Source organism: Salminus brasiliensis, chromosome 1, assembly GCF_030463535.1.
Source record: "Salminus brasiliensis chromosome 1, fSalBra1.hap2, whole genome shotgun sequence".
Lineage (NCBI taxonomy): Eukaryota > Metazoa > Chordata > Actinopteri > Characiformes > Bryconidae > Salminus > Salminus brasiliensis.
In genome coordinates this window covers 58,755,395-58,776,671 of record NC_132878.1, presented here as the reverse complement: position 1 = coordinate 58,776,671, position 21,277 = coordinate 58,755,395, and the positions used below count along the sequence as shown (strand labels likewise).

Sequence of the window (21,277 nt, the reverse complement as noted above, 5' to 3'; positions counted from 1 at the left end):
TATATATATAAAAAACACAAAATAGATTAAAATTGTATGTTATTACCCTGCTGTATTAATCGGCATTTCATTCGAGTCCATTTTCTAAGTATTTATTTTTGTAACGGGGAAAGCTGTGGGTCGCAACGTCCACACAACAACCCCGCCCCAGCCTGCACGTCTCATCTCCAGCTAGCGGTAGCTGCTGTGTAGCTCCTTTTCTCCAGTTTATAGCTTAGCTCTCTGATCGGGAAGGTGCTGTTGTCAGAGTGTGGAATAGTTAGCTGGCCAAGATGCCGTTGTTTGAGGTTTTGGGGAGCGGAGGAGAGAAGACGGCCGTGGTCATTGATTTAGGAGCAGCGTACACAAAGTGAGTCGTGTGGTAGGCTGTTTAACCGGCTAGCTAGCTAACTGAGTTGCTAACGGCCGCTAGCCAGCTAGCAGTTGGACATCAATGGGTGTGTGGTGATTTTTTTCTTTAGATAATCTGCTTAGATAAGAGGCTCCCTGTGTTTGTTCGTCGCTGACACAATTCATTTGTTTTATTTTGGGTTTGCTAGCTACATGTCCCGTTAACTAATGAACCACAGGCGAAATAAAATGACAGCTAGCTACGTTAGCTAGGTAGCTACAGCTAGCTAGCTGCCAAATAGTGTTGTTAGCCAACTTACAGGCTACTGATCAGCTGCACAGCACACCAGTGACATGCACCAGTCTGCACTGCATACTGTCGTTTATTAACTATTTTTATTTTATTTATTGTGTGAAATCCTTTGCTTATGGATGGATTTGCTGGCCAGCTTGATATATATATTATTTATTCTTTCCTTGGTCGATGTCCACAGTCATACAGGGCACAAATAGCAGTGACGTTCTTAGACGACTGTCCGATAATAGGATAGGAGACAAGATGAAAAATAGAAATACGATTAGAATATAGTAATAAAAAGTAAAAATAGAAATAGGGAAAGGGAGAGGATGTGGGAAGATGTTAGGTATAAAGTGCAGATGTGCAAAAATATGCAAAAGGGCTGTGCAGACCAGTGTTGTGCACTAAGCAGGAGAATAGTGAGCAGCGTATGGATAGCAGTGTTATAGTAATATAAATATAACAGACAGTAGATTGACTGTAGAATGAGTGTATGTGTCTCCTTCTCTCTGTGTTAACCTTCAGAGAGGGAAAACACTTCGCTTATTTAGTTGGTGGGGTTAATTTAGGGCATCATTGGGCTCATCACAGTTATGGGTTTCAGAAAATCTAACGTTTCGAGACTCTTGTTCATCCAACTTTTCCTCTTGAATCAATGGGCTTCCAGAATAGTTTGCCACCCTTAGCTGCAGTGACAACCGCTACTCCTCTGTGAAGACTTTACCCTAGTTGTCAGAACATTCAATGTCAGGTTTTGATTGCACTCAACCACATGAGCATTATTTAGGTCAGGTACAGATGTTGGTGGTTTAGTCCTGGATCACAAACACAACTTCATCTCATCCCAGAAGTACTGGATGGAGCTCCAGCACTCCAAAAAGCACTCTACAGATTGCTCTACAAATCAGTTCTGGGGCTTTACGCCCCTCTAGCCAGCACCTAATGTTGTTCATGGTGGCCTGAGGCTCATGTGTGGCTGTTCCAGAACGATCCGTTCTGTTGGCTGTGCTTTTCTGGGGAGATTATACAAACTGGGTGTACAATTTAATGCCTGCGTCAGCAATAGACAGATAGGCAGTGGTGGCTCAGCGGTTAGAGCGGTTAGAGATTGTATAATCTCCCCAGAAAAGCACAGCCAACAGAACGGATCGTTCTGGAACAGCCACACAGCAGGTTAGAGCGCCGGGATATCGATAACAGGGTTGTGGGTTCGATTCCCGGGCTCGGCAAGCTGCCACTGTTGGGCCCTTGAGCAAGGCCCTTTACCCTCTCTGCTCCCCGGGTGCTGGAGTTGGCTGCCCACTGCTCTGGGTGTGTGTGTGTACTCACTGCCCCTAACACATGTGTGTGTGTGTGTGAGTGTGTGTTCACTACCAGATGGGTTAAATGCGGAGGACACATTTCGCTGTACAGTCCACACTGTACAGTGACAAATACGTGCACCTTTACCTTTACCTTTTTAGACACAAGTAGCTGAATTCATTGATTAGAAAGAATGTCTGTATACTTTAGCATGTGTACTGTATTATGAGTACTCATTGATGAAGCTTATAGTGTTCAGAACATCATATCAAATTAAATAAACGCATTGTAATAGTCATATGATATTAGCTTAGATATTGTGATGTGTTGTTGGGGACCACCCTGTTTGGCTGCATGAGTCATTAGACACTTTCTTCGCATACTGATGAATTTGTGTGTAACCCACAGATGTGGCTTTGCTGGTGAGACTGGACCCAGGTTTATCATTCCTAGTGAGATCCAGCGTCCTGGGATACAGCAGGTAACACACAGTTGGGCTACTGCTGGGGTAAAATGGGAGAAACATTACATATGGATTTTTTTTTGTTAATCTGAATTGTATTCCGAATTGTAATCCGAACTTGTATTATTTCAGCCCATTAAAGTGGTGCAATTCAACATAAACACAGAGGAGCTGTACACCAACTTGAAGGAGTTCATTCACATGTTATACTTCAGGTAGGAGACTGAATGTGCAGAATGGGCATGTTTTGTTTGTACTGATACATGTAGATTAAGATTATTTGATGGCATCTTGATGAAAAAATACTCAGGAAGCTTTGTGTTTACAGGCATTTACTTGTGAACCCACGTGACCGGAGAGTGGTTATCATTGAGTCTATCCTCTGCCCTTCACACTTCAGAGAAACGCTGTCCAAAGTCTTCTTCAAGCACTTTGAGGTAACAGGTTTTTGCAGGGTTTTAGAAAAGGATTGTTTAGCTCCTAGTGCTGCTAAACAGTCTTTCGGCACCAAATTCACATTTGTGACTGATCGCTTCTGTTGTTGTGATGTAAATTCCTAGGTACCTTCAGTCCTCTTTGCTCCCAGCCATCTAATGTCCATCATGACCTTGGGTATCAACTCTGCCCTCGTGATGGATTGTGGATATACAGAAACTTTGGTGTTACCAGTATCCTTTTTGAATTCTTCGCAGGTACAAAGATTATTTTTGCTTGCTGACCTTCATACTTTATATTTACTATTTACTATACATACGGCGTACTGTATGGCCAAAAGCTCATAGACACCTGCTCATCCAGTGTTTCTTATTACTTGGGAGTTTATTCCCTTTGTTCTGCAGTAAATGATACTAAGGTGCATGCTTGATGTGAGGAGAGTGGGCGTGTGTTTTCTTTGGAAATTATCAAATGGTGTTCACACATGTGGGGTGCAGCTTAAAGTAGCTGAATTCACTAATTTAGCAGGGGCGCTTGCACAGTTTTACGCTGATTGTGGCAGTTTCCCAGGATTTGGACACCTTAATTTTGATGGAAATGGTCTCCATTTAAACTTCCGCTTTGTCCACCATAGGCTTAATATCTGTATAGCAGTGCTCTGTATAGCAGTGCCAAAACATCAGTGCAAATGCTGTTTCCTAAAGCAGTCTCCGCACTCATTTTAAATGTACAATTTACAGGTTTACAATCAGTACAGTCATTTGTTAGTTGTTTTTTATGATTTAATGCTCATTTTGAGTATGAGTGCTTCACAGAAACATGTGTAAATAATTTAAATTCTAAGAGTATTTGGCCTTAATAGTTATTAGGTTTATGAAGGAATTCCTGTCCTGTCTGCTTGGGAGGCATTGCCAATGGGTGGAAAGGCTATTCACAAGTAAGTCAAGTGGAATCACTGATGAACGGAGCTTTTGTTTAACACATATAATCATTTATTCACAACTTCTTAAGATAGACACAGTAAACAGCATCAGCTGTGTAAATAGATTCAGTGTCTTATCTTGAATTAGCAACCTCCCCCTCAGGTGTAATGTTGTAGTAATGTTCATCACGTGGACTTATTGTGGGACGGGGTATTTAAAATCACTAATTTTGAGCTATATAGAAAGGGTTTAACATAATATTATATGTTATTAACATAGCAACATTCACTTGGGTATTTTGAGAGAATAACAATGAGAGATACTACAGGGCATTTAGGGATTGGGCCTTAGAAGCATAACTAGGGGAATGGCACACTAGTCAGCAGATTCAGCCTTTCACATTCATGTTTGTAAGACCTGTAGTCTTAATGGGCGAAACAGAGCCTAATGCATCTGTTCATGTGTTTGAGTTATGTATATATTTAAACTGTTTTCATCACTTCTGTATAGAGAATTGGATACTCTTCTGACGGAACAGTGTACAGTGGACACAGACTCAGGCACTGGCCACAGCTTACCTACTGTGATCGGTAAGGATGCAATAGAGTCCCATACCTACCAAGCTAGGTTCTGTAGAACCATCAAAACAGTGTTGAATGTGGGTGTGGATTTGTCAGTTTTCTTACCTTTTCTCTCACCAATGCATAATTAGCATGCCCAAAGGCATACCACAGGCATATATCAAACTGCAGGGATCCTTTCACAGCTATGAATTATGAATACCACTGCTGGCCTACTTTTTCCTTCTTTCTGTGTTCTGAAATAAGTAAGACTAGACTCTTGTTCATGTCATGCAAGGTGAGTTTGTTTAATTCATGCAGCTTCACTTTAGTCACCCATTATTCTTAACATTGCCATATAGAAGAATATAAATAGAATTATGTTTCTTTCATGGATAGCTTTAAATGTATTTTACTGACAACAAAAGTAGAATCCAGGTCACAAAGGTGTAAACTAGGGCTTGCTCTTCATTTGATAGCAGTATTGTTTGTTGTGTGTTTCAGGCACACTCTCTGAGGAGGTAGTTGAAGATATCAAAGGTAAGAACCAAAACAACAGTGAATTAGTAAAGCATTGCTGTCTGTAGGTGTGCATAAAAGATTATCAGAGTCTGTTTCTTTATTTTATTTTTCTTTCTCCTGTCATTAGTCAGGACATGCTTTGTGAGTGACTTGCAAAGAGGTCTGAAAATCCAGGAGGCCAAGTTCAACATGGATGGAACTGCAGAGGTCTTTTCAGTGTTTACAGTTGATATCTGTCTTTATTTATCATGGCTACTTGTGCTACTCCTTTAAAGCAACACAGTTCTCTTTCTCTCATCAGAGACCTGCTCCTCCCCCCGATGTTGATTATCCCTTGGATGGAGAGAAGATTCTTCACATCAAAGGATCAATTAGGTAAACTTAATTAGTTAATCAGCATGTTTATGGAAAATGTTGACACCGCTTTAGCTCACAGACATTTGTGGTCTTCAAGCATGAACTGCAAATCCCAGTTCAGTAAAGTTCAGGTCAGGTATTTGAGTATGTTATTCCAAAGGTTTAAATGTATAAGTTTTCAACTATTTTGGGGTAAACTTGAATCATTGCGTTGACCCAATGTATGACCCAACTGCACTTTTGTATCAGCTCATGGACAGATGACCTTTATAGTTCATCAATGGTAGCACATCGTCCAGGATCCTAATGCAATAAAGCACAGGCTCACACTACCACCACCGTGCTTCACAGTTGCCATGGGGTTCTTGGTGGTGTCTGGTCTGTGTTGGCCAAAGAACAACAGAAGATTGCATAATTGTGTTGTTTTTGTTTTTCTTATAGTATTAAATGGACTGAGATATTACTCAAAAGTATTGCGACAACCGTACTTTAGGTTTTCATTTTTGGAGTTATTTTTGTTAGAGGCCTGTTAGAGGTTCTGTTTGGAGCTCATTTAAACCACATGTCTAGACTAAAAGAAATATCAAGAATAAGTAGAGCTCTGGACATTTAACACATTAATATTAATATTTAACATCTGAAACTTAAAAAAAGATTTTACGTGTCTAAGATATGGTAATCAATTTTTTTGCAATGAGGTCACAACTTTCCCAACAAAATTTACTTAACTTTTTTTTCCAGAGACTCAATCGCTGAGATGCTGTTTGAACAGGACAATGAAGAAAAGTCTATTGCTACATTAGTCCTTGACACTCTGGTTAAGGTAAAAACCTCTATATTGCTAATAAAAACACCATATTTCCAAACTTTATCAAACACTAAAATTAAACCTAAACAGAGAGGATTTACATACATACAAGCTCTTTATTGGTCAAATTGTTCTGGTAATCATAATGGAAATACTCTGTGTTCCCCATCAGTGCCCCATTGATACAAGAAAGGTTCTTTCTGAAAACTTGGTGGTAATTGGTGGGACATCCATGCTGCCTGGCTTTCTTCATCGCCTCCTGGCTGAGATCCGTTTGCTGGTGGAAAAGCCCAAATACTGTGATGCTCTAGCTACCAAGAGCTTTCGCATTCACAATCCACCAGCCAAGCCTAACTGTACTGCCTGGCTAGGAGGTGAGAGAGTTGATCCTTCAGTTGTATCTGTTTTGAACCCAGAATTTAAAAATGTAAGGTTGTCTAAAATGACCTCTTTTCTGTTTCTGCAATTGCAGGGGCCATATTTGGAGCATTGCAGGACATCTTGGGTAGTCGATCGGTTTCCAGAGACTACTACAACCAAACAGGCCGCATTCCTGACTGGTGCTCCCTCAGCAGCCCTCCACCAGAATCACTCTATGACCCTGGAAAGACACCCCCACCACTCATGAAGAGGGCCTTCTCTACAGAGAAATAATCTGTAACCTTAATAATCTGTCTCTTTTTTTCTGAGACTCAGAGACTTGTAACAGTAAAACCCATGCATATGTAAATGTGATTGATTGTGTAACACTTAACCAGAATTGCCAATAGCAAGAAAAAAACAGTAGGTGGCAGTCACTATCACTCTATCTGCAAGCAAACTATTGTCATATTTCCCCTATTTGAGTTTTGTGACCTAGAAGTTAATAAATATTATATGGTCATGGGAAACAGAAAAGAACGTAAACACTGTTTGAACATATTAGCATATAAGTTGTTTTGTAATCATACAACTGCAGAGACCTGAACAGAGTAATTGTGTAGATTTCACTGTTCAGGGGACTGTTAACTGTTTGTTTTTTCTTCTTCACTTGCATGTGTATTTTCATTGCTTTAGAAGCCGTTGCAGCGCTTCAAGACCTGCTAATTTATTTACATTACAGATACAAAAAATTCAGAGAACAACATGGACTCACTTATTCATATAAATAAATATAAACATTCCAAAGTAATTGCTTTCATGTGCTGCCATGTTTGCTGTACCATTGGTGTCTCGTGTTACACCAGGTAATTGTTTTCTGGTTCTGATATCAGGCTAGATGTACCTGTTGATATTTAAGAGATGTTACTTGTCAAACAGCATAAGGCTAACAAAATGCCACTAAAGGCAAACAAATTGCAGCTTTCCATTATTACACCTAAAAGTTACCCTAGTACACCCCTGACATTAAAGCAAAGTAAAATAGCCCTTTCCACTGAATTGGGATAGTTTGCCCTTATTACTATTTAATGGCCTTTTGTTTGTGGAAGAGATGATTCAGAAACATTTAAAAACTTCAAAAACCTTGACTGTACAAAATCATTTCGGTTAGATATAAAATTGGGCCTTGGTTTTGAAACAAAAGCTGTGTTTGTGTTTAAAATGCATGTGGGGACTTCCATGGTCCAGGTCCATATTGTAGGATGTTTACTTTCTAGTGTTTGGTAAAAGTGTGGTTTTAGACTCCTAATAGCTGCTAATAGCTAGTCTGTACTGCATGACTGCAGATTTAACCGGTGCCCTAATGGTTCTCAAAGGTTCTCGTGGTTGAGAATTGTTTGTGGAGGCCCCCCCCGCCCTGCATTTCTTTGAGGCAGTTTCCCAGACCCTAATTAAGCCTAAGCCTATACTAAAATGAATTGCACTGCATTTTAGTTTTAAGAGTGGGCTTAATCCATGTCTGGGAAACCAGCCGTAAGTATTTTCCTGCTCCACCCAGGTGGGGCTAGTTAACTAGCTGATCAGTTGAACCAGCAGGGGAATCCAGGGTTGAGAAACACCACTATTATAGCATATTATTCCTTTTTTTTGTTTGTTTTTTTTTTAAAAGAAGAGGGGAAATTGTTCACTAGAGTGCAAGACGGATAAGCAAAGACTTCAAATAGGCTTCTGGTCTGTGGCCGTAGAGTGATTTAAACTATGTTAAGAACAAAATCTATAAAACAAGGCCGTAAGTGCCAGCCCTCTCTCACTCAGTTCAGTAAAACTGTCACATAAACTGACTACTTCAATTTTCAGAAACACTGGGCACTGGGAGTATTGGTTTGGAGTGTCTAACACTTCTTACTAGCCAGCCACACAAGTGCTGTGCAAGTCTGCATAATGTCGCAGACATAAAATGGGTGTAATACACAAAGAGAATCCAAAGCTGGGCCCCTTTCTGTCAGATTGCTTTAATGTCAGCACCAATGACACAAACTGCTCTACTGTCTTTCATCACTGCCCTACTCTGTGTACATCAAAGAGTGCCGTTCTGGTGTTTAGTCCTACAAAATGCTCCAGTTTACAGGTATAATCACACCAGGCAGTGAGACATTGAGACGGACTGTCCTAATGTGTTCTCTGATTCCACAAAAAAAGAAAATACAGTGAAAATAACAGGTTAAACGGTCAAAGCTACATTTGTTCCTCAAAGACTGAACATACTGGTGAACAACAGCCAGTTGTGTGACATGACTGCTCAGCGTCACTCGATACACAATTCATGATCAGCTTTAGAGGTTAGAGTTTAAAGATTAATGGAGGCTGTACATGTCAGAGTTAGCATTTCAGAGTTAGTAACCTGCTTATTTATAGCTCACAGCATTATATCTACTTTAGAGTACACAGTTGTCTCCTGGTTGTTTACATTCCTGGGCATTCTGTATATGTTCCTTGGCCACTGCAGAGCCTCCTTATCACCTCACAGCTCCTCTAAAGCTGAGCCACATGTCAGTTGAGAATACTCCTTCATTCCACACATAGTCCTTAAAATCACTAGGCAAGGAGAACTTGGAGAGCTTGTGCTTGTGTCCATGGTATCACAGGGATTCTCCTTGTAGGGAAACAAAGATATGCATGACAGGCAATCAGCCTTCACCTACCGTAATGAGGAGGTAAATCAATTTGGTAAATTAACTGAAATCCACTGTTGAGTCATTCTGTAAAAGGTAGGATTAGCAGCACCTCACAATTAAGGCGAGGAGTAATTCCTAAATTACATCCAGACATTTAAAAAAAAAAGGCTTCTTGAAAATATGTAATTGATTGTTTGGATTGGCTAAAAATATGATTTACAGTAATCTAACCATTACGACAAAATTAACTCTTTTTTTTTTTTTATGAACGTTTTAAAATAGCTCGCTGACGCAATGAAACGTCTGAATGAAGTTGGGAAATGTTTTGAGTACATTTTTGGATACCCACTAACACACCCAGACGCTCCGTCTAATGAGTGAACTCATTATAATCTCTTTAAAATCTCCATCATATGATCTCCTTAGAAAAGCACTGCCTGGAGAATGGGATGCTCTGGGACAGCCGAACCTAGGCATCAGATACACTGTAAATGATACTGTAATACACTGTAATAAAATATTTAGAAAAGATTATAGAGTGTGTGCTGTTTTATTTAAGAGCTGAACTCAAATTAATATGCACTTTATTTAGAAAAGGTTAGCTTTTCCCAGCTCTCACAAATGTAACCATGTTTACAGTGTTTAGGAGTATGAAGCTCCATCCAGCACCATTAGGATGAGTTGGAGTGGTGCTTGTGAGCCACAACTAATCACCAAACATCAATAGCTGGCCTAACTAATGCTTTGGTGTCTGAATGCAATCAAATGCTTATAGAATATGTTCAAGCGTCTAGTGTAAAGACTTTCCAGAAGAGTAGAGGCTGTAACTGCAGCAAAAGGGGACAAACGTTTGATTTCAGGAGAGACGCTGGAGGAGCAGGAGTCTGGAGGTGTTCAGACAGACAGTGCTGAAGGGAGAACTAGTTGAGTCTATCTTGTCAGGCACTGATGGGTGATTTGTGTGACTGGGCTGTAGGCTCGGCCTAAAGCTGCTTGTGGGGGGCTAATGGATGTAGCTAGTGGGCTTGGCCGGGTTGCCTCAGTCAGACTCAGCCAGCAGGGCGTTCTACATCAGCTTTAACTGACGTATCAGTGACCTGCTAACGGCTGCACCTTTCCTTCTGCACGTTTCAGCGCCGATAACGTCCGTTCAGTCTGACTATGGATGTAGTTAGTTGAACGGGGCACGGAGGGTAGAGGGTGGACCGGCGTGGACCGGACCGGCGCGTCCGCACTTTCGCTTCTTACCGCTGAAAGTTTCGGAGAGCTGCTGTTTTTGATTCGACATGACCAGATTCGTCAGTGTGGCACAGATCCTCGCCACACTGCTGCTCCACTTTCCACACGTACAGGTAAGAAACCTCACCACGTTCTCTGTTGGGGTGTGTGTGTGTATCTGCTAATTAATTTATTTATTTATTTATTTATTTATTTATTTATTTATTTATTTATTATAAGTTGGTTAGCTTAGTTAGCAGGTAGGGTTCATTTATATGCTATTTATTTTATTCAGATATTTAATTAAATTATTATTTGTGTGTTTTTATTTATTTACGTTGGTGAATATTGCAAAAATAATAATAATATAATAAATAAAAATAATAAGAACGAAAAACAAAAACCCTGCAAAGTGCACTGACTAGTCTGACGTGATTATCTGACCATGCCACTGTGTTGCATAGGTAATTTATGAGTCATCATCAGCTTTATCACTGTGCACCAGACTATATCATATAACTGGTGATTAAATTCACACATGGTTCACTAATATGCTGTGTCATGTTTTTACCTGGCTTGATATCGTAAAGCTGGGTGTACCTTTACATGCCCTTTCTGGCCTCTTTGCAGTCTGGAATGAGGCCACAGCTGCTAAACATTTTATTTAAAACCACATTGAATGTGCACGATGTCTGTGTGCATCTGGTTATTAGTGTCTACACCGTAACTTCTATCTTTTATAATCATCTAAATCTTGTCAGGTCCCCAGTCCACCAATCTGTGACCAGTCATAAAGTTATGTATAATGTATAATGTACATAATGTATGTGTTGGAGTTTTCCAGTGTAAGCTGCATTGTAAATATATGCTGTCGGCATCTCTTTTGTGGCATGGCACATGGGACCCAGTTTTGGGTTGTTGTTTTTTTTTTTTAGAGCGTGGCTCAGGATTTGCACGTCCTCTAGCTAATGTTAGTTCCAACCCCTTAATGCCCCTCACTTCTGGGCAATTTGAGTGTCCGCTTGCCCTAATTAGTTTACACTTTCTACGTGTTTGTTCGCAAATCATCCTGACAATGGATGCAGGCCAAGGGTATCCGCTGGCCAATACTGGGAACCCCTGAGTCAGGCTTGGTTCAGTGCACAAGGACAATAAGCAATCTGACATTGTTTACTAGGTATTCCCTTCCCCTTTTCTGCATAATTCGTCCTGTCATCTCCTGTTTAGAGGATGTCAGTGCTCATATACTTTTCACAGAGTCCCGCAACCATGGGTCAAAGTGTGTGCACATAAAAATACAAAAATAAACATGTCCTGTTGGTGGTGCTGTCCATGAAGCTTTTTCTTGTCGTCCTTTTATGTGTAGGTCTCAACCCCTCTCAGCACACCCCACTCTGAAGGTAAACGTATTAGGATTATTTCTCTGTCAGCTGAAAGCTAATGACTTGCTCTAACAGGACCACTATTCGCCCTCCCACAGTGTACTTCACACGTTAGCACAGGGACTCTAAACTCCAGTCTGTTTAAACATTTCCCTGCTTGCTGACTCCAGGTTTCTTTAAGCAGAATCTCTATTTTAATGCTTCTGTTCTTGCACTAAAACTGCTTAGAATAAAATGAAACATTGGCTGATTCAATTCTGTTTACATTGGTTACATGTAGATCCAATATAATGAAATGATTAATAAATGATAGATTTAGTAAAATTATAGATTTAGTAAAAGATAATGAAGGTGCCCTTTGAGGGAGAACCACAATGGATGAGAATATAAAAAATAAAACAAGGCACACCTCTATCCAAAAATTATACAAAAAGTTATTGTCTTGAAACAATGATATCTGGAAAATGGTAGGAATTTGTGTTGATGAAAATGTTATTTTTATATTAAAAATATTAAAATAATATTTAAAAAAATGAAACAATTTCAAATGAAAGTTAAGGATGATTATGTCCTGCTAGAGTCATGTCCATATATATTTGTACATCAACAAACATTTGTTTAGCTGTATAACATACCATATGGGAATTGGAAATTACTCTCTCCTTCTATTTTAGGGACTCAAGTGTAAATAATGACTGTAAATTTCAAGAATTTGTAAGACAAAGAAATTGAATGTTCTGCAATGGCAAGTCAGTCACATGACTTGAAAATAAACATGAACTGAGACAGCTGCAGTAAGGGCCTGGCAGAGCTTCCTCAGAGAAGAACCTCAGTGTCTGGTGATGGCTGTGGGTTCCAGGCTTCAGGTACTCATTGATTGAGGATTTGCAATAAAGGAAAAAATCAATTTATTCTCATGTTAGTTTGTTCTATATGCATGTAAATACCCTTTGATCTGCACAGCTCACAAAATAACAACCTTTTGTCACCATCATAATATGCTTGTTTAAAGCTTGTATGTCCATTTTATTATTATTATCTTAATCCATTACATTATTTTACCAACTGTTTATAAGTAGATTGATGTTCACTGTTGGTGTGTTGGGCAAATAGCACTGTGTACTTCAAAGTACTTCATTAATGCTTTAATTTTCTGCATCATGCATAGTCATATAGCACAGATATAATGCCTTAGCAATGTAACAAAGCATAAAAGTCATGGTACATGCCGTTGTAGTGATGCTGTTTCATGAGGTGTGGAGTCGAAGCCTGTGTCATTCCCTTGAGAAGATGGTAGCGGTGGAACAAGAGTACCCAGGCAGCGTGGAGCACATATTCAGTCCTGGCTGTGTGCCACTACAGCGTTGTGCTGGCTGTTGCAATGATGAGAAACTAGAGTGTTTCCCTACCCTCACTCGCAACATTACAATGCAGGTACAGTTTTTCCCTAAAGTGGAGATATATAATGAGCATTATGCAGTGTATGAACATTAATACATATTGGATGCGTTGGACGGTGCTAAGCCATTGCTTCTTGCATCACACAGCAACAAGAAACATTTTCACAGCTAAAATAGACTATATTTCATAAACAGTTGTATTCCCTTTACTGAGACACACATCGACACATTTTAAAATTACTGTTGGTTTGCATAATTTTACATATTGGGGACAATAAAATATACATTTTATGTTTTATATGTTATTATTATTTATTATATTGTGTTTGTAATTAAGTTTGTTTCCTGTAGTGAATTAATTGACCTATTTTTAGTTAGAAAATCAGCTAAACACATCATTTAAACAAGGGTCTCCCAACTTTAGCATACAATTGTTTCTTTGTTCTGCTCATTTTTTTAGCAAATCAAATCTGTTCTCAAGAGTAGCTTTCACCAGCCCAAAATAATTAAACAAATCAAGCATACTTTCTCTTCATTACTTTAAAAGCAATTTATTTGATATTTCCTAGATTGCTGTATGTGTCTTTATGTAGGCATTAAAGATTTCCTTGGCTTGTCTTCATTCAGAACAAAAATGCAGTACTTCTCACTAGCACCAAGGCAAGAGATTACATTTGTTTGACATAGTTTTAGCCTCTTTTGACCAGTTCCCTGTCCACTACATAAATAGTGGACAGGGACACAACTTAGTTACTATTATTATTTGCCTTTTGCATTTGAGGGCTGTATTATTCAAAAATAAAATCTCAATATTTGAACAATACTATTTTTTTTACCTTCTTTTTTTATTACTACCTAAACATGGGTGTAGACTAAAAGACTAAGAAGTGCTGAAATTAACAACATGCATGTTAAAGCCAATCAGCAGTCTGGATTTTGTATACAATTACACAATTGTATTAAAATAATTCACATTCAGAACAATAAAGCAAGTGGGTACCCTCGCATCGTCTAAGGTCATCTTCTGGCCGTTACACAGTGTCATAGAAGACCGGCCTATCACTAAACATTTTTTGTGCATTGTTATGTACTGTTAGGGCATAAAACATTATTGTACTAATTTTGATCATTTGAATACTTTTGTTATTATCGTTATTATTGTTGTTGTTTTAGACACGTAAAAGGGGCAGCCATCAGTCTGCAACACATTTGTATTGGTTCTGAATGTAGCACTACAGGGCAGATTTACCAGACAGGTATTGAGTCTAGTATTGGACTACAAAGCTGAATAGAGATTTTCAATTGACAGGGAAATTTAGTCTAGGACTAGGCTTCATCTCTGTCTGGGACAGCCAAAATGTACTACTTACTGATGTATGTCTCTGCTTTCCTTTCAGCTGGTAAGGATAAGCCCAGCACAGAGAACTAGGCAGTATGTGCAGCTTTCATTTTTAGAGCACCATAACTGTGAGTGCAGGTACGGAAACCAAGCATCTCCTAGGGAGAGCCCAGCTGTGCTTTTATTGAAACTCAGTGTTATGATTTTTGTTATTGAGCTAATGATCTACATTTTCTTTAGACCCAAACGGAGCCATCGAAGAAATCAAAGGTGGGAAGTCTTTGTTTCCTCTCATTAATTATTAATGTAACCCAATCCAGGTCAAGTTAGTTAAATATCTGTGCCATTTTTCTGCTCATGCAGGCAGAGGGTAGGTAGCCCACGCAGAAGAAGAAAAGGCAAACATGGAAGGAGGAAAGCAGCAAACTTTGGCAAGTAAGCTCTGAACTGCCTCCTGCTGGTGAATAAAGACATGGTAAAACATTTTTGAGTTCATTGAACAAAGCTAATGGCTAATTACACATTTAGTTAGAATACTACACTGATGAGGAAACCAGCAACACCATTTATGTTTAAAACATACAGATCCATGATCTAGTATAGAACTTCAGTGACCTTCAGTGACCTTCAGTGATCAGTGCATAACCTAAACCTAAAGCCTGGGACCCTGATCAAAATACCTGCTACTGTGATTAGCTAAATGAGGAAAAGATGGTCTGATCTCAACAAGGAATAAACACTCATTATTTCCATCTTTTACAGTTTCAAAATAACAAAAAAAAAAAAAAAAGGAAAAGGTCCTGAAGCAAATGTTTGGGTACTGTGCATACACTGCTTTTTTGAGGACTATCCACAGGTTCCAACAAGATTCCAACATTCACCATAAATCCTTCTCAAAAGAATAGAGGCTGTTACTGCAGCAACCCTATTAATACCCTTGACTTCGGATTCTTGAGACTCTGAATGAGCAGACTGAATGTCTTTAAACTTTTGGGCACATGCTGTGCATGTGATCTGGTGAAGCTTTTCATTAAGCACTGTTTGTTTTTGTAGGTGTCCTAATCATCTCATCTAGTAGGAGCATGCACAGGCCCTCTCTGTTCTTCATCTTTAACACAGAAGGACATGAACTCTGCCCTCCCCCTCTGATGGACAACATGCATCTGGGATATAAATTATGATAAGGACCTCAGCTGTCTCCAGGATGTTGCCCTCGCAGTTCACTGACAGCAAACATTCTCTGGGACAAAGGAAACGACAGAGTTGAGTCCGTCTAATCCTGTCTGCTTTGATACCTGGTTATCCCTTTGTAGTAGTGGACACTGCTGTGGAGGTGAAAAGGGCTAACGTTCACAAAGGGGAAATACTATTATTATGAACTGTTATAATCTCAGCTCTGTTGCTGAGCCTTATTGATAAAACTCAACATCACAATGTGCTTTAAAACTACTTCATGGTATCAAATGCTAGTTGAGTTTGCATTATTAAAGTTAAGGATGTTGTGCTTCCTGAGTGCTACAGTACTCTATACTAAAGCGATGTCTTACAGATTTGATACAGCTTGTTTGCTTTGACTGATTTGCTCCATATTCATATTTTACTGTACAAAAAACAACATCTCCAGAAAGGAATCTTAGAATTTATTGATTTATATAGTTTAAACTGTTCTGAATCAGGTTATGCATCCCCTTACCTCAAAAACAGTATCAATCCTGTCAGGTCAAAGGATTACACCAGTCTTTGCAGTTCCTCTCCATATTAGCTCATTCTGCCATAACTTTGAGCTTCATGGTAAAGCTGAAGACAACACTGACACTCCAACATGATGACAAAATGACAAGTGTAAGGTGTTTATGGTCAAAATCAAGGTGTCCTATGATGGAATACTGGGATTTATTTGACCAATCTGATCCTAATCCCAGTTCTCAATCTGGAACAGCAGGTGAAATGCTGAAATGAGCTCTTAGCTTGGAGACTGGTGCAATCCATACCCGACAGAATTGGTGCTGTTATTAGCCAAGCGGATACATAATTAAGTCAGATAAGAAATATTCATGTGACTGTGACTGTTTTTTTTTTTTTTTTTGATGAGCTATATATTGGTTCAGATCCTTTTTAGCTGGTGTCCACAAGCCTGGTAAAAATGATTGATCATTATTACACTGGAAAACATGATGATGTACTTATACAGTGCTCTTAAGGATTTTCACATAATTATTACACTTAATGGTTTCAGATCTTCCAGATCTTTCAGATACAGATTCTAATATTAGACAACAAGAACACACACACAAACAGGCACTCAGCTTTTGAATGGTCAGTCTGTTTATTTATTGCTAACTTGGGTTAGCAGTGCTTTTTCGCCCTCTCTTCCATGAATACCATTTTTGCCCATTCTCTTTTCAGTGGTGGAATTATTTACACACTTCCTTCGATGTTCATCTCAGTTTTGCTTGTTACATCCTGGAAATGCTGCTGCTGCACTCTTGGGTGTATTTTGGTAGGCCAGCCAATTCTGGGAAAATTCACCACTGTTCTGCTGTTGTCAATTTGGAAATAATGGCTCTCACTGTGACTGCAGTCTGGGAGTCTTCAGAGTGGCTTTTGACTCTTTCCAGACTGACATTTGAGTAGATTACTCTCATATCTTTCCTAGATATGACACAGTGCTCAGAATAGTGTGCTGCCTACCTTTAATTAGCTTAATAGGGCTATAAGGGACCTGTTCACAGTCATTATTAGGAAAGCCTGACTTTGCAAACCTTGTCACAACCATCGGTAGCCATAGGCTGTTATGTAATTAAGTAATTAAGAAAAGGCTTTTCACCGGAATGGTGGAGGTCAAGTTTAGGTCTGGAAGAGCAGAAAGGCAAGTCTGAACCCCCTGCTGACTAAAAAAGATAGGGAGACTTAGTAGACTCTGGATTGGCTGTGCACAGTTCTACTGTTTTAAATAATAAATGATGAAAATCCCAAAAAGCTGCTACAGAAAGTTATGATACTTGCCAAAGGGGGTTTACTAAGCACTGATTATGAAGGGTGCCCAAACTTTTCTTGCAGGCCATATTTCTGAAACTGTAAAAATGGGAAATAAAAAATAATGATTTTGCAATAAATATTAAAGAAATGAATGTCTTTATCGTCATGCCTTTTGGAAAATGACTAATCTTTTAATCGCTTAACTATTCACAGGAACAGAATTTTTTTACCAGGAGTAAAAAAAATGTACATCCCTCCTTATTACAGCATCTTAAACCATTTAGTGTGATAAGCTTGAGGAAATAGAGAATATTAACATATGGCACATACTTCTTCATAGCACTGTATAGAAAGAATTAGTGATATGATGTTGAGATGTTGATTCTGGATGTGATGGAGGACAGCACACCTTCCGGTCCATCCTAATGCAGCCAGCACATTCTAATGCAGCTGTCACCATATAAAGCAGCTGGTACACAAACTGGCACATCCTAAAGCAGCCAGCACACCATCCGGTACATCTTGCAGCAGCCGGAACAACAAGTGGCACAAACTACAGCTGGACAAAACCAGCAAATCCCAAAGCAGCCAGCACAACTTAAAGCATTCAGCACACCAACCAGGCACATCTTCAAACAGTCTGACATCAACCGGCACATCCTAAAGCATTAAGCTCACCACCAAGTACATCTTACGGCAGCCGACACACCAACAAGCACATACTAAAGCAGCAGCACACCAACCGGGATATTCTAAAGCAGACAGAACACCAACTGGCACATTGTAAAGCAGCAGGCAACACCTCTTAAAAAACCTTAGGATGTGCCAGTTGATATGCTGGCTGTTGTATGATGTGCCGTTTGGTGTGCGACTGCTCATAAAGTAGCTGTACACTAATCGGCACATATTAAAGCAGCCAGCACACCAACCAGCTGTTACTGTATCTATAAACAATCCTAAAATAAGCTTTACGTTTAACCCCAGTGCAGATCTCTTACTCTCTGAGGATATTATATTCATATTACACCTTTTTTTTTAACTTTCAGTGGAAGTCAGCGTAAGACGATGTTATTCCCCATGATTTTGGAACATTTCTACTGATCATTATTATTCATCACTAAATAGTTGAAACTGATACCATATAAAGAACAGCTGGCACATTCGCATGTTAAAACATGGAAAAGATGAACAGTTCTGGATGTGAGGAAGCTGAGCTGCATGTAAACCAACCTTTAAAAAAAAATCAAACAAGCAGCTATAACCAAATTCCCTAGCACCTTACCGTCTCAAGGGTGCACTGATGACGCCATCCCTAAATGCTGACGCTATAAGCTCTGATGACGCTATAAGCGCTGATGACGCCGTCTGTAAAGAGCGCGAGTGTCAGTAATGTAAGAAAACACCCTGTGTGATCTACAGGAGTGTGTTTTCAGATTTAGGACACTGCGATGTTATGAGTCGACTGTAAATGTTGATTCAGATCTGTTTAAATAAAACTAACAGCAGTGTTAGAGGACTGTGTGCCAAATGGTACCGCGCTCCCTGGACTGTGCAGAGTGACAGGGTCCGGATCCAATAATCACATTCAAATATTTCAATGAAATATTTGTGAGTAGTAGCCACGTGGTTATTTGTTTACTCTACAGATGCTGATTACTGATTTCAGTGCGTTTGGTGCGATTTTACGCGTGTGTGGTCTGCGCGCCTGGTCCGTTCTTACACAGGTTGCGCAAAACAAGGAAAGCAATGTATTCACACAACGATAAATGCTCTTTCCTCTCTTTGTGCTGTAACGTGCTGATAAATGTGTCCACCAACAAGCAGGGCTACGAATGTGGAGAGTCCTAGATTACCTAAAACGCATAGATGCATCTGTTTAACGGTGGCGAATTCAACTGCGTCGATGGTTGGACCATTATTATCGATTATATTTAAAGTACATAAAAAGCACAAAATTACAAAACAAAAGTACAAATAAAGAACACAAATATTAGTGTATTTTCTAAAGGAAACAATTTGTAACTCCAGTCCAGATATCACTCTATCTGAGGATTTATACTATAGAGAATAACCTAATTTTCACTGTAAATGCAAATGTTAACTTTACAGGAAAAACCTTCTTAACTTCAAATGGAAGTGAACCTAACAGATGTTATTCATTCAGGTCATTTTGGAGCTTTTCTGTTGGTCCATTCATCACATAGTGTTTGGAAACTGACACAATGTAAAAGCAACTGCAGATTCACAATATGTCAGTAGTGATGAACGGCGATTTACTTTATCTTTGGAGAAACGAACGTTTAAAAATCAAATAGGCAGCTAATGCCAAACTCCTTCTCGCCAGAAAACACCTTAATCACCCGGATTGAGCATGCTTCTGTTTTAGCATTACCGTCTTCAGGGTGCGCGGATGGCGTCTGTATGCAGTTCAGAGCGTGTATGTAGAAAACCTTGTGTTGTCTGCAGGAGTGTGTTTTCTCAGGAATCAGTGCACTTTAAATGTTGAGTAAGATCTCTTTAAATAAAACTAACAGCAGTGCGAACTGTTCTCGTGTGTACCAAAAGGGTCCTGCGTTACCCGGAACTCAATGGAGTCCAGATCCATTAATCAGATTAATTTATTGTAATTAATCTAAAACAAAGATGTCGTCACGTGTTTGTTTTTTTCTGTTGTCATTTTACTTCTCTCGTGGACGTTTACGCACGGAGGGTGAATTTATGCATCAGGTGCGTTTTATGCGCTGTGTGCGCTTTTACGCATCCGACGCGTTTTTACGCATATGGTGCGCTTTTACGCATCTGACGCGCTTTTACGCATCTGACGCGTTTTTACGCATATGGTGCGTTTTTACGCATCTGACGCGCTTTTACGCATATGGTGCGCTTTTACGCATATGGTGCGTTTTTACGCATCTGACGCGCTTTTACGCATATGGTGCGTTTTTACGCATCTGACGCGCTTTTACGCATCTGACGCGTTTTTACGCATATGGTGCGTTTTTACGCATCTGACGCGCTTTTACGCATATGGTGCGTTTTTACGCATATGGTGCGCTTTTACGCATCTGACGCGCTTTTACGCATCTGACGCGCTTTTACGCATATGGTGCGCTTTTACGCATATGGTGCGTTTTTACGCATCTGACGCGCTTTTACGCATATGGTGCGTTTTTACGCATATGGTGCGCTTTTACGCATCTGACGCGTTTTTACGCATATGGTGCGCTTTTACGCATATGGTGCGTTTTTACGCATCTGACGCGTTTTTACGCATCTGACGCGTTTTTACGCATATGGTGCGTTTTTACGCATCTGACGCGCTTTTACGCATCTGATGCGTTTTTACGCATCTGACGCGCTTTTACGCATATGGTGCGTTTTTACGCATATGGTGCGCTTTTACGCATCTGACGCGCTTTTACGCGGCTGGATTTTTTTTTTTTGCACTGTGCGCAAAACAAAGAGAATCTGTACACTCAGCGATACCTGCTCTTTTGGTCTCTTTGTGCTGAAACTAACTGATAAACATGTCGATACACGTTTACTACCAACACACAGCACTACTAGTGTGAAGAGTCCTCCGTTCCCCAAACTAACCCAGCACGCATAGAAGCTCCTTTTAACCGCGGCGAATTCAACTACTTCAGTTTTAAATATTATAATCGATTATATTCATTTCCACTCATTTGATCCACAAAGTACATTTCTTTCACAATGTCTGCACATAGTTTTACATAAACAAAGAGTAAACACCAAAATATCAGTTATATACTCTCTCGAACAGAAGCTTCACATCTGTGAATTGTATTTATACACTCTGAACCCAAAATGAGCTTTGACTTTAACCCCAGTCCAGATACCTCACTCTCTGAGCATTCATATTAATTAATCTAACTTACATATCACTAAAAATATATTTTCATATT

At 39.5% G+C, this 21,277-nt stretch overlaps 2 protein-coding genes across 5 annotated transcripts; both read left to right on the top strand.

Annotated features, from left to right (window-relative positions):
* Positions 1 to 128: 128 nt before the first annotated feature.
* actr10 (actin related protein 10) lies at positions 129 to 7,169 on the top strand. 2 transcript variants are annotated; one of them, XM_072683534.1, is made up of 13 exons: positions 129 to 349; positions 2,339 to 2,411; positions 2,526 to 2,608; positions 2,722 to 2,830; positions 2,954 to 3,061; positions 3,698 to 3,765; positions 4,262 to 4,341; positions 4,816 to 4,851; positions 4,961 to 5,040; positions 5,135 to 5,208; positions 5,932 to 6,013; positions 6,171 to 6,372; positions 6,471 to 7,169. In XM_072683534.1, exons 1-13 carry the CDS (start codon positions 273 to 275, stop codon positions 6,650 to 6,652), a joined length of 1,254 nt encoding a protein of 417 aa, XP_072539635.1. In that variant the 5' UTR covers positions 129 to 272; the 3' UTR covers positions 6,653 to 7,169. The 2 variants fall into 2 exon arrangements, with proteins under 2 accessions (XP_072539635.1, XP_072539627.1); XM_072683526.1 differs by lacking the exon at positions 129 to 349 and adding an exon at positions 365 to 437.
* A 2,935-nt stretch (positions 7,170 to 10,104) lies between these two features.
* pgfa (placental growth factor a) lies at positions 10,105 to 17,509 on the top strand. 3 transcript variants are annotated; one of them, XM_072683623.1, is made up of 7 exons: positions 10,105 to 10,385; positions 11,618 to 11,651; positions 12,871 to 13,067; positions 14,431 to 14,510; positions 14,613 to 14,642; positions 14,736 to 14,803; positions 15,426 to 17,509. In XM_072683623.1, exons 1-7 carry the CDS (start codon positions 10,320 to 10,322, stop codon positions 15,551 to 15,553), a joined length of 603 nt encoding a protein of 200 aa, XP_072539724.1. In that variant the 5' UTR covers positions 10,105 to 10,319; the 3' UTR covers positions 15,554 to 17,509. The 3 variants fall into 3 exon arrangements, with proteins under 3 accessions (XP_072539724.1, XP_072539733.1, XP_072539743.1); XM_072683632.1 differs by having other exon boundaries at positions 14,736 to 14,807; positions 15,426 to 15,524; XM_072683642.1 differs by having other exon boundaries at positions 14,736 to 14,847; positions 15,426 to 15,500.
* The last annotated feature ends 3,768 nt before the right edge of the window (positions 17,510 to 21,277 follow it).